The sequence below is a fragment of the Podarcis liolepis genome (assembly GCF_965112155.1).
Source record: "Podarcis liolepis genome assembly, chromosome: 6".
In the NCBI taxonomy this organism is placed as follows: Eukaryota; Metazoa; Chordata; class Lepidosauria; order Squamata; family Lacertidae; genus Podarcis; species Podarcis liolepis.
In genome coordinates this window covers 18,373,238-18,386,448 of record NC_139559.1, presented here as the reverse complement: position 1 = coordinate 18,386,448, position 13,211 = coordinate 18,373,238, and the positions used below count along the sequence as shown (strand labels likewise).

The following is a 13,211-nucleotide window of genomic DNA, read 5'->3' as shown; positions in this document are numbered from 1 at the left end:
TACCTAATAGGAATTATATTTGAGAAGAGAAGAAGAAATCTGATGATCTGAAGGTACCAGCGGCCAGCGAAGTGCTGAAGGGCGACCATGACAAGAGAGACCACCACCAAGGCCCCAAAGAGAATCTTGGTGAGGCAGTTCACTTCCAGATCGAAGAGGCCAATCTGAGGAGGAGAACAGCAACAAAGATATTTCTTGCAACACACAACGGTGATGGGCTATTATTCACTCTCAGTAGTCCATGCTGAGCAAAGTCACACCCTGAGGTGTGGAGAAAGTAGATATTGCGTAGTTTCCCCTCCCTGTCTCATAAGGAACTTGGACTCATCCCTCTCTGAAGAGGGTTTCTAAGTATGTTGGATTGAACGCACTCACAAACCTCCTTGCGACTGGGAACTCTGAACAACAACTACTAGTTGTTGTACTACAACAACAACCGGGTTCTTCGCCCTAAGTTCCCAGGGTAGGTAAAGGCAATTTAAACCCAACACTGAAAACAACTTACAATCACAGAAATAAGGTAGATCCTAAAAAATAAACATCTCAAGCGTCAAAAGACATGGTAAAGAGGTGAATCTTCAGCATTTGTCAAAAGCTGTACAATGAAGGTGCCAGACACACCTCTGTGGGGAGGGAGCTCCACAACTTAGGGGCTGCTACCAGAATGCCCTTCCCAGGCCTCCACTCCCAGAGCTTCTGAGGGTGGTGAATGATCAAGAGAGCCCCCTCTGCTACTCTTAGCACCCAAGAGGGTCTGTCGTGAAGGTGGTGGTCTTCCAGGTGTTTGGGGCCTGTTCATGAGGAGGGTTGTAATTCAGGCAAAAGCACTTACAAGCTTGCATCGGTTCTCCACACAAACATGGGGAGTAGAGCAGGGCTTGGTCCTTATTTTCCTCCCTTTACATATCTTGGCCCTTCCATGTTCAGGCCAAGTGCCTGAAGGCTACAATGCCCTTAATATCGAAGACCCAAGAAGCTGTTTGGGTTGGTTGCTATGTGGGAGCCATAATGTGCAAACCCCATCAAGAAATGTCAGCTCGCACATTGCATTTTTAGGGGTACAGCTCACTTAGGTGCGCCTGTGACAAACACACCCATCATACAAGTACAAATCCTGCAAGTCAGGACTGGTCAAAGCTGGGAAACCTGGGTCTGCTAGATGAGAATGAGTAGAGCGGACCAAGAAATCTCTCCTTACCTTACTCCGCGGATTTGAAGTGTTCATGACACTACGCAGCTCCCGCCCTGTGTACAGAACAACTCCCACAACCGTTCCTGAGGAACCAAAAAATTTCAGATTCCAGATTGATCCCAATTGGAAAGGAAATAGTTGTTTAAAAAACAGAAAGTGGACACATGGAAACGTGGAAACGTACTCCCTCAGGAGGTTGTGGTCTCTCCTTCATTGGAGGTTTTTAAGCAGAGGTTAGATGGCCATCTGCCATGGATGCTTTAGCTGAGATTCCTGCATTGCATGGCACTGAGCATTGGGCTCAGGTTCAACTTCACACCATGGGATTCCTCCCCTTGAACACTGCTGAGTGACCAAAATTATACCAGCACTTGAGTGCTGTCAGACCTTGACAGCAAGTACCAAACTGACATCAAATCAGATGCACCTTTTAATGCCTCAACTAAACCCAAAGCTTTCTAAGGGAGAGATGCACAAGCTGCCCTAGCAGGAATAAAGAAAAGATCTCTTTCTTGAAATGCATTTACTAGAGCAGAGACTGGGTACATGTGCCCTTCTCCTACTGTTCCAATCAGCTCCAACCACTGGTCACGTTGGCTGAGTCTAATGGGAGTTGTGGTTCCATGGAGGATATTAGATATTAGGCTCTTCCATATATTAGAGAGCTCTTCCACTCCCTGCCCTTAATGCATAACACATCTGGTCTTGCTTTTACAAGATGCTCTCTTACAGAGCTACAAACCAGGGGGTAGCCTTCATTTGGAGATCTTTTACCATAGCTTCCATTTAAAATCTCTTTGACACCCTTTCTGTTACAGATTTCAAATGTCAATATTGAGAGCAATTAAGTGTTATTCAAGCAGGGGATGCTTTGCCCAAAGGTTATTGGAATTCCAAAGGCTTTCTCATCTATAAATGTTTGAGGGGTAATTAGACGTCAGCTCAAAGTCCCTAGAGGTGTTAGGACAAGTGGGGAACTTCATCCCAGCCACTAATTCCCACTGACAAGAGATGATTATTTAAATTGCAAAGGGAGTTTTTTAAAAATTGCTAACATACTCCCGACATTTACTCTGGCCTTACCTGAAGCAATCACTGTGCTGGCCCACAGGGTGTTTTCGATGCTTAAGCTCTCATTCACTGGAGGGTCACTGTCCTCCTGAAAGAGTTACCAAAAAATAGTCAAAATAGTACTGTCAACACATGGGGGAAGTATCTACAAGCTTGGGGAAAGGCAAGTCAAGAAAAAAGTTTGGGTGGAACCCCAAGTGTGGTGTGAGATTGGGGTGGGAGGGAATAGTTTAATGAGACCTGAACATGCTCGTGGGAGGTGGAAAACTAAGGAGACGAGCAATGGAATGGAATACCTTAGAAAAGGGAATGAATGGCTGGCTGGCTGGCTGGTACCCTGAGCAGCAGCATGCTGCACATAATATTTTGTTACAGAAGAACAGCAACTTATTTGTCCTAGAAAGCACAAGGCACTTCTGCGAGTGATGTTTTATGATCCTCGCAGCACACTGAACATCTCCAACCTCTTTTGAAAGAATCTGGAGGTGGTCTCCACTAAACCAGGGTCCTTAAGAGGTTTTTGGATTTCTTGCCCAACAGCAACCACTTACTCTAGTGAAAGTGCCAACAAAGTTGTGGATGTCAATGTTAGGCTCCTCTGCATACACGTATGATCGGATCTGGAGAAGGTCCTATGGAGAAGGATAAAATGAGTTACAACTACGAGTTAAAAACTTTGCTGTTTAAAGTAAGTCCTCTTTTCCAAATAAATGATAGGCGCTTCTGGGGAGGGGGAAGCAGGAGAGGGCAGGTGAAGAGGAAACTTCTTTTAAATTAGTGAAATATGTACACCAGCTTTCCATCTAATTGACTATCGTGGTTAGAGAATGCTTCAACATGCTTTGTTTTTTACAGATGCCATCAATCTCATATGGCTGCATTTTAGAGGGCAATGGTTAAAAACGACAGATTAGAAAACCATACGTACAGAAGCAGTGGGCAGCCTCTGAGTGCAGCTGACAGGCAGGCGCAACTTCCAGTCTGTTTCACCATCCAGCTGATCCGTACGTAGAAAGCAGGACCCTGTGGGTTTAAAATCTGTGTTAATGGGGCTTTGGTGGTTGCTCTTCAAACTGCATCTCAAAGGCAGCTACATATTTAGGGAGAGAGTGTTCCAGTAGACCTTGGAGCTGGCCTCAGGCACAGGCCTGTTGACAGACCAGCTCTGCATTATAAAGATACAGCGGTACCTCAGTTTAAGAACAGTCCTGTTTACGAACGATTCGGTTTATGAACTCCACAAAACCAGAAGTAGTGTCCCGGTTTGTGAACTTTACCTCAGTCTAGGAACGGAATCCGAACGGTGGAAGGGCACTGGTGGTGGGAGGCCTCATTAGGGAAAGTGCACCTTGGTTTAAGAACGGTTTCGGTTTAAGAGCAGACTTCCAGAATGGATTAAGTTCATAAACTGAGGTACCATTGTATTTCAAAAATGAAACCTTCATCTGGTTGTGTTCAATTCCTGGCATATCCAGTAAGAAGGATCAGAGAGCTTGTGAGGACAAAAGAGCTCTACCTAAGACTCATAAGAGCTACTGCTAGGTGGACAAATAGACTGAACTGGTATGAGAGCTTTCTATGCAGTTTAAACACTCTTACTAAATAGCACCACACCAGAAGGATACACCATCTTGTTTCATGTGGCATGCCATTGGTTCTTATAACAAAACAGAACCATGAGCCAGAATCCTTCATTGCCCCTTCCTCCTCCATGATTTGCAGACAAGATTTAATTTGATTAAATCTACACATTTTGAAAAGTTTTTTGTCTTATTGCAACAACTTAAGAGGTGTCAAAATGTATAGCAATCAGATTTTAAATGACAACTCCCGAGATCAAGAAGCAGGTTTCAAAAATGCACAGTTTTTTCGGTTTCTTAGAATTCCCAAGCAATGCCAGGCACATTCCTAGTGCAAATTAAGCAAAAACCACATAATTTGCTTGATTTGCATGTGCTGCACAGATTCAAGAGCTTAGCACAGCAGCCTAGAACAGGGTGACTTGTGCTATGTTGGCTGGGGCTGATAGGTGTTGTAGGCTGGATCTACACAGCTATTTTAAAAAGTAATAAAAGCTCACAATGGAAATTATCACTGACTTCTGATTTCAGCTCCACGGCGCCACCTGGTGTCACTTTGGCCTAATACTATATAACGTTATAAATTGACTAATGTAGCTGAGTCTGTAGTCCAATTTTTTTGGAGGGAACCAGTTTGGAGAAGGCTGGCGTTAAGCATGGAGGGAAGGACCTTATTTACTTGGCATCCTCCAACACTGCCGTCTATTAGCTCTGACCATCCACACTGGCCCCATCCACACTAAATGGAAGCAAAACTACTAGGCATAATGTGTCCAAGCCAGTATCCCACCAGGGGTGTGATGTGAGCAGAGGCTTTCCTATTCAGCATCTCTCTCTTTCTTTGGCATGGCTGCAAGCCTATCAACCCAATTGCTCCAGTGCTTGGGGTGGCTCCATCTGTGCCTCCCCACTGCACTTTTGATCTGGGTCATTGTCTCCGTATGACCCACAAACAATTTGACCGCGGCCACCAAGACTGTAATATGACTGCACTTGAATAAACACTGCTACCGGCAGCTGTCCGCTTGATAAATATTATTGCACACAGACAGGGTCCCAGTGTCTGCAAAACCATGCAAGCTTTTTTTTTTTAAATCAAGTCTTTTCTTCTCTTGCAGTTCTTCTTGGGGGCCAAGTAAATAAACATGAGAAGGAACCCCAGGATGACCGCTTATATAATATATATAATATCTATCTATCTATCGGTTTTAAAGGGTGCATTTTTCACACTCTGAATAAATGGCGGCACATGTCAAAAGACAAGCCAGTATGAGGCTCCCAGTGAGCGACGGTGCGCAGCATCAATCTCCTTTAACCTCGCATTGCCTGACCTCGCGCAACAGGACACCCTACAGGATAAACTAATTGCTATGGTTTGAACGATCACAAACGATAAAACAAGGACGGTAGCCAAGCTATCGAGAAAGGAGTCTCTGAATCGGGCAGACATGCTAAGCCTAAAAATCGTATCCACTTGGGCTACGTTTTCAAAAGGATTCTTTTGTCCCATAAAAACAACCACAAACCACCATTATAGATCATTTTCACTATTGGTTCCAGATGTTTACCGTTCTTTTCTGACGTCCTGAGGAAGATCATGTCAGCAGGAACCCTCTGGTTCTGTTTTGAGAGATGGAAGGTGGGTTTTGAATGTTCAGCATACAATCAATGGCTACTAGTCACTGCTTAGTAAACTAGGCATCCCATAGGCCTTTTGTTGGCCACTGAAATGGTGGGCTTGCTGAGCCTTTGGCCTCACCTGGCGGGGCTCTTATGAAACAGAGTGGTTGAGAAAAGTATTTTTCGGCTATTATCCTCCACACGATTATGATCACATAAAGGAAGCTGCACCTGCTGGTCTAACCCCATATTATTAATTAAGTTAACAACATGGGTGGGTGTTATAAAATATAAAGAGCAGTTCCGCATATTTTATTAAAATATTATCCTTATTTCTTTGATAATGCTGTGCATTACTACTTTAAAGACTCTGAAACATTTAAGCTAGGGTGTTTATGTATTAAGATAATTTATATGCCTCCTTTCATTTCAAAATGAAATGTCAAGGCAGTTCACAATCTAAAACAACAGAATATTGTAATAAAAGCAGCCCAGTGAAGCAAAGTTAAAGTTATCAATCACAGGAACCTGGAAGGCCAGGAACCAGTGTTAATGGTCAAGAAAATGCTCAGCTGAAGAGGTACATTTTCAGTGTCAATAGTGTTAGGAAAAGAAAAACAAAAGGATAGTGTGCAATGTCAGACTAACCTGGTTCTCCCTCCCAGCATGCTAAAAGTAGTAGAAAAAGTATAAAATCTTTACAAATCCATATGTACCTTTTCCACAATAATAAGGTCCCCAACTTGAATACTGGAACTTTTCACTTTTACTGTACCTGTTGTGGGGGGAAAGATACACTTTAATAACATTCATATCTCTCCCATGTTGTTTACCTTGGTAGCACATTTCGGAAATATGTGGAATCAATATTTTTGCCTTAAACTGCAGCGCCATTAAAAGAACTTCAAAGTAAGTGGTTGATTGACAGAAATTGTCCTCCAAAAAAACAGAAATCAATCCACTAAAATTTCTTATTCTTTTATGCATTTCTAACATCTAAACTTACATTTTATTTACTTAAAAGCATTTATAAAAAGTTCAATGTTTAAAAATATCAGTATTCCACACATAATATAAAAACAATTAAACCAGCATCTGAAAAACAGAGATACAACACAAAAACCAGTAAGCCAGAATTAAAAGGAAAAAAACCCACCCCCAAACCCAGACAAACTCAATTTTATGCAACAGGGAAAGCGTAGGTAAAGAGATATATCTTTACAAGACATCTGAAGCAGCAAGTGGATACTATTTAACATAAAGCAGAATGAAGACCCTCTGCAGTGAAGGGGCGATGGGGGAAAAAATCCTATTTCCAGGTCACCACCCTGCAATATTTTGTAGGGTTTAGTCCCGTGAGCAAAATCATCCCCAGATTATCCAAGTGGTCTTACAGGTCTATACTGGGGCCGTCAGGTATAAAACACACGGATGGCAAGTTAGCATGGCTTCATGCACCATGGGAAAATAGGAATACTATATAGGAGTGACCCTATTTGCCTACTCTGCCTGCCAGTTCTCTGAGACCACACAGGCTGTTCACATTCCCTGTTTCCTGATCCTGGTAACTGGAGATGCCAGGATTCGAACCTGAAACCGTCTGCATACAACCTACATGCTCTGACACTTAGCTATGGTCCCATGCCTTAAAAAAGAATAATGACATAGCTCAGTCACTAGAGCCTGAAGCTCTTCATCTCAGGTTCGTGGGTTCGAGCCCCGTGTTGGGGAAAAAGAATCCTGCTTTGCAGGGGGGTTGGACTAGATGCCCCTCAGGGTTCCTTCCAATTCTAAAATTGTATGATTCTGTGGCTCCAATCTTCCCTGGTGTATCTTCCCAGCCAGTGCAATGCCGTGCTGGTGCGAAGAGGAAGGCGCCATCCATCTTAGCGCATTGCACTAGGAAGGAAATCATGTACTGCTTGTCAACTTTTCCCCCTCACTTAAAAGGTAAAGGGACCCCTGACCGTTAAAGTCCAGTGGCAAACGACTCTGGGGTTGCGGCGCTCATCTCACTGTACTGGCCAAGGGAGCCAGCGTACAGCTTCCGGGTCATGTGGCCAGCATGACTAAGCCGCTTCTGGCGAACCAGAGCAGTGCACGGAAACGCTGTTTACCTTCCCGCCGGAGTGGTACCTATTTATCTACTTGCACTTTGACATGCTTTTGAACTGCTAGGTTGGCATGAGCAGGGACCGAGCAACAGGAGCTCACCCTGTCGCGGGGATTCGAACCACCGACCTTCTGATCGGCAAGCCCTAGGCTCTCCAAAAGTCCCTTTTAGAACATCAAACATCATGGAGCATCTTTATAACAGGACGTCACCATCATCACCAGTGGTTTCCACTTCATTCCACAAAGGCAGAGCTAGCTCCTTGCACCCAACTTAAGGGACACATTAGGCCAAAACAGGAGTTGCCCCAGATTTAAAACACTTTTATGCCCCGGCTGGACATATGCCCAGTGTCCCAACTCCTGAGCGAAACAACTGAAACTACTTCTAAACCCCTGCTGTGCTGGTGACAAACAGCACATTTAACAAAAGTGCCTCCTGGCTTCTGCTAATAAAAGCCACAGACTTCCTTTGATGCTGTAATGATTGCTACAAATTGCAAAACTAAGTCATGGGGAAACAATTGCAACAATATCGATTCTCTGGTAAAAAGGAAAAGGGGGGGGGGGGAAGGCTCTAACAAATTCCTCTCGCTCACAACTGCTGGTCATTGCTGCACAGCAGCAAAATATTGGCTGTGTGACTCAAAGATTCTTTTCAGGGAGAGTTGAATGTTCACACATTGGGCAGTCTTACACACACACACACACACACACACACACACACTGCAGCTCCTAAGATCAGCGTAAACAGTTGGGCAGATGAGCACTTACTGTTCCCAACCCTAACCCTGCAGAAAGCCATCTAATTAGAATTTAATTTGATTCTGACCTGTTTTTAGGAGGTAATTTAATTATTGTCTGATTTTATACCAATGTTATATATTAGATGTTAGCCGCCCTGAGCCCGACTTCAGCCAGGGAGGGCGGGATATAAATAAAAGTTTATTATTATTATTATATCAGGGGCTCATATATTAAACTGCATTAATTGTTTATTGTTTGCTCTTGCTTTGTCGATATGCTACCTTGTCTTATGTTATGCTTTTGGTGTGGTTAGGTAAAGACATAGCTGGGCCCCAAGTGGGCATGCAGGCACAATCATCTGATCCTCAGGACTTGAAAAAGGGGGACCTGCCAGAGCATGCAGCCCCTCCCTTCTTCCCCTCTGGCCATTCCACCATTAATCCCAGAAGTCTTCAATAAACCCTAGTTCCCCATGATAGCTGAACAAGGAAACTTTGGGTTGCACCCAACATTAGTCTTACTCAGACTAAACCTACTGAAATTAGTAAGAATCGCTAAATTAGATCTAAATTAGATCTACTAATTTCAATGGTCCTACTCCCAAGTAAAACTTGGTTGTATACAACGCTATGGTTACAAGGCATATTAAGCAAAGGGTTAAGACCCTGGCTTATCATTAACCATAGCTTCCCAGCTCCAATGCAATGGATGTTATGGTGAAGACTTCCAGGGTTAATTGTGTTGAGAAGGGAAGAGAAAAGTGGCTGCACAAGGATGAAGCATGTGTGTATCACAGCTTATTAAACTGTGATAGTCCAAACCATCATCATCATCATCATCATCATTATTATTATTATTATTATTATTATTATTATTATTATTATTATCCAAATTAGGCAAGCAACTATGTCATTCCAGTCTTGATTTCCAGCTATGCATACCAACTTTTTTTAAAAGAGTCAACTGAGGTTCATGATGATCCAATTGCCACAACTGCAAAATAATAATACTACGGAAGTGAAAATTTAATACATCCCATTAATGGCAGCACTGCGCCTTTACAGTATGAAAAAGTGGCACCAAGATAAAACTGATAATGCAACTGGTATTGCCAATTAGCTGTTTGCTTTTGGGTTCTTTATATAGACCTCTCTGACGTGATCCTTGACACTGCAAAGGCAACCAGCACTAGCAATGGGGAATGCCTTCTTTATATAAAACTCTCAGCGGAGACATATCTGTGATGGCTCACTGCAGTCCCGAGCTCCTCAGTGACCGGGATGCATATCATTTGCAAACACAAAATCAAAACAAAACGTCCCCAGGAACAAATCAAAACATTACTCAAGACAGTTTTCATCTGTTCTGGTACGCTTTTGGCTTTTAGGTGGCCTTGCGCTCTGTAACTTGCAAAAATAAGAGCACAAAAGGTTTGGGAAAATATTGTTTTTCGATACAGCTGGTAAATGCCAGTGATCTGTATCAAAGGAGCACTCGGCTGGCAGGAGGTCTCTTTCCATTTCATAGGGTGGGTTTGGGTTTTTTTATGTAGTTCTCCCTTACTACGCTCTGTAATCTTGAAAGGGGGTTGAGGGGGGGAAGCAAGAAAAGAAAAACAACTCTGGAATTTTAAATCAACAGCCTAGTGAGTATCAAAACAGAAATCTGGCCTGCAAATTTAATAGCAAAGTTGGGTTGATGGATGGATGAATAGGAAACCCGAATCTGATTTATACAGATGGTTTGAAACTATTTGCAAAGCTCCTCTTTGCTGCCTCAAAAGGTAGCAGTAAAACAAGTTGTAAAGATAACAAGCTGTGATTGCCCAATATGAAATTAAATGTAAAGGAAAAGTTGTCAAATTTTCACAATACAATTACTTCTATTTCACCCTCTCCCATAACCAGCCCAGCAAACCGGAGGTAAATTTGAAAAGATTTGGGGCTGCCACATCATATTTTCAATTATACTCGCACCCTACGCCCATCACAAGTTTAAAATCATAGTTTTGTGGAGTTGGAAAGGACCACGAGGGTCATGTAGTCCAACTCTCCCTGCTATGCAGGAATCTTTTGCCCAACATGAGGCTCAAACCCACAACCTTGAGATTAAGAGTCTCATGCTCTACTGACTGAGCTATCCCAGGTCCAAGGCCACACCTCTGACTTCCCTCGAGCACAGTTTAGCACAGAGATGGGGAATCTCCAGAAGCTGCTGGACTCAAACTCCCATCATCCCTGACCATGGGCCACATTGGCTGGGGCTGATGGGAGCTGGGAGCCCAACAACATCCAGAGAGCCACAGATTCTCCATCTCTGGCTTAGTACATCATCTGAACTGTGGTTCAGCTTAATTATAGTTTATCACCAAAAAAGCCAACTTCAAACCATGAGTTATGAATCTGGCTCATTTGAAACAAGTCACAGTTAACCTCAGTTCAGGTTTCAGGTTTCAGGTGAAAGACTAGAAAGACTAAACTATGTGACATCTAATCATGGCCAGTGACCAACCCAAGGGGAGGGAGTTCCAAAATTTTGCTTTCTCTCTCCTCCCACCCACCAACTGCTTATACGTAGAATACACCTCTCCCTTCTAGCACATATTCCAAACAGCTAGTTCACATCATTTCCTTCCCCACCCCACCCCCACTCAAAATATAGCAGCAGAACAATCAGATGCAAATAAATCCCTGAAACACCTGCTCCAGAAAAAAGGTCATTGCCCATGACTTTGAAAGAAGGGGCACCACACGAAAACAGGTACCAGTGTGGGTAATCTATAAAACTGGGACATCTTTTTCAATAAAGGACTGGAGGAGGAAAATCCATCCCTTAGAAATCTAGCATGAAAAACAGGCCAGACCACTTTCATTTTCTTTTTAAGGATTCCTTGTTCTCGATTTATCTGCACCTCTGGGTTTTTTGTTGGTGTATGATGTCGAGAGAACGTGCCATTTAAAAACAATTTAATATGCCCAAATCTAGACCACCTTTTAATTCCCAGGATGTAGAAAGCACACTCCTATGAAATAATGCAAATATTGCTGTGAGGGCTGTCAACTAATTGGAGATGCTTGAGACTTGGCAATTACAATGATGGGGATCCTGAAGTACATGAAATTCACAGAAGGGGATCTACCTCCAAAAGGCTTTTCTAAGTACCAGGGGCCCTTGCAAACAGCATGCAGTATTTTGGGATAACTCATCCTATGCCCTATTACACTTCTCACCAGAAAATTTCCCCTTCCTCCTCCTCCTTCAGCTTCCCCCACCCCCAAATAACCCTATATATCTACAGGGTCCTCCAACTCTCCAAAGCAAATCTGGTCAGCATGCAGCTTGCAAGAGGGAGGAGAGGAAGGGAAAGTCCTGGTGCAAGAGTTTAAGCCCGTTCTGCTAGCGGATGCTCACAATGGGATTTCACCCAAGGAGCCTTACTTCTGAACAAATATGAATGGGATTAGGTTGCATGCCTAATTTGCAACACGCATTCCCATTCTGAAAAGATCCAAGTCAGGATTAGGATATTCAACAAATTCAGACCACCTATCGCTTATAATCTGTAAAATGGATGTGGCTGTAGCAGCCTTCATCTCAAAAATATGAACTCCTTCGTATTCTCCCCTTCAATGCAACATACGCCATAATTATTCTGAGTAACTGGCCAGATCCCAATATGCATTGAATACTCATTCTCTGTGGAAGGTTCCCATTCCCGGAGAACTTATTGCCCAATTGTAGCTTGAAATTTATCTGTTCTGTCATCAGGAGTCTCTGATGCTCTGCCAGGGCCAAACGAAACAGAGGGGACTTGCTAAGCCATGTGCCTGTGTGCTTGGCAACCCCACCCCCCTTTCAGAAACTTTGCTCCTCCAATTGTCAGCAACATTTGATTGAGTTGCAACTCCCTGCTGTTCAGGCAGTCAGCTAAGGGACTCTGCAAGCAGATGTAGAAAGCTGGAGCCAAATAGCTGACCTCTCGCTGTGAGCTTGCTGTAGATCTGCGAGTTCACTTCCTTGTCACGCATGTAGCACCGGATCTCTTCCACAGCCTCACGGATGATGGTAACGGCGAGGACAAAGCCCTAGGAGAGAGCAGGAGGGAGAGGGGTCATTGAAAATGTGTGGATAAAAGCCCAAGGAACTCCCACTCTGTGCATGGAAAGCCACTGAATGTCGGGAATACATTCTGGAGTGTGTGGCCTACCAGATGATATACGGTGACACTTTTCATTAAAATTGTCAGACTCTATAGAGAAAACTAAGCATTGAGCTGTGTCTTCATTTAAAAAGGAGCTCCACAAAACCTTAAAGCTAAACGTTCTTCATGTTTTAAGTACTTGGGCAGCTCCAGAGGACCTGTTTGTTTATTTATTGAGCATCTATCCTGATCTGCTTGCACAACGTTTATGAGGATATTAAATTATATGACAATAAGCACTCATCTTGCCTTATTCCTGATTTGGTTGTGGAGTGTTTATACATCTTTCCATTAGCCATTCATTCATTACACAATTTTCAGGTCAGTTCTCTGCCATCTTCCTATGTGCAAAAAGGGTGTAGATTTTATGTATCCGTAAGCTGACTGCACATTTATAAACTGAATGTTTTGGTAATCATTTGTCATGAAAGGGTCAAATGATAGCTACCAGGACTAAGGGACCACTTGGTTATATATTTATATAATCCGTCCTGAGATTCTTAGCACGCAATGCATGTTAAATGCCTTGATGTCCTTCATTGGTCGGTGAAGACTATTTTATTCCAGCATGTTTTTGGCAACAGACTAGTTTTAAGGAAAGGACTTTCCATAGTGCTGCACTGTTTTTACTATCTGCGTTTTAATAGATTTGTTTTTGTATTCTATTTTTTATATATTTTTATATTGT

The 13,211-nt window shown here is 43.1% G+C and overlaps 1 protein-coding gene across 4 annotated transcripts in view; it reads right to left on the bottom strand.

Annotated features, from left to right (window-relative positions):
* Positions 1–13,211, bottom strand: part of ATP9A (ATPase phospholipid transporting 9A (putative)) — a 93,449-nt gene that overhangs the window by 48,085 nt on the left and 32,153 nt on the right. For all 4 annotated transcript variants that reach the window (XM_083507959.1, XM_083507958.1, XM_083507960.1 and 1 more), the window contains exons 4-11: positions 12,299–12,407; positions 6,180–6,238; positions 5,412–5,463; positions 3,192–3,286; positions 2,815–2,895; positions 2,276–2,351; positions 1,199–1,275; positions 4–164 (exon numbers count right to left, since the gene is read on the bottom strand). In XM_083507959.1, coding sequence (XP_083364085.1) covers positions 4–164; positions 1,199–1,275; positions 2,276–2,351; positions 2,815–2,895; positions 3,192–3,286; positions 5,412–5,463; positions 6,180–6,238; positions 12,299–12,407 — 710 coding nt within the window. The remainder of the gene's footprint in view (positions 1–3; positions 165–1,198; positions 1,276–2,275; positions 2,352–2,814; positions 2,896–3,191; positions 3,287–5,411; positions 5,464–6,179; positions 6,239–12,298; positions 12,408–13,211) is intronic.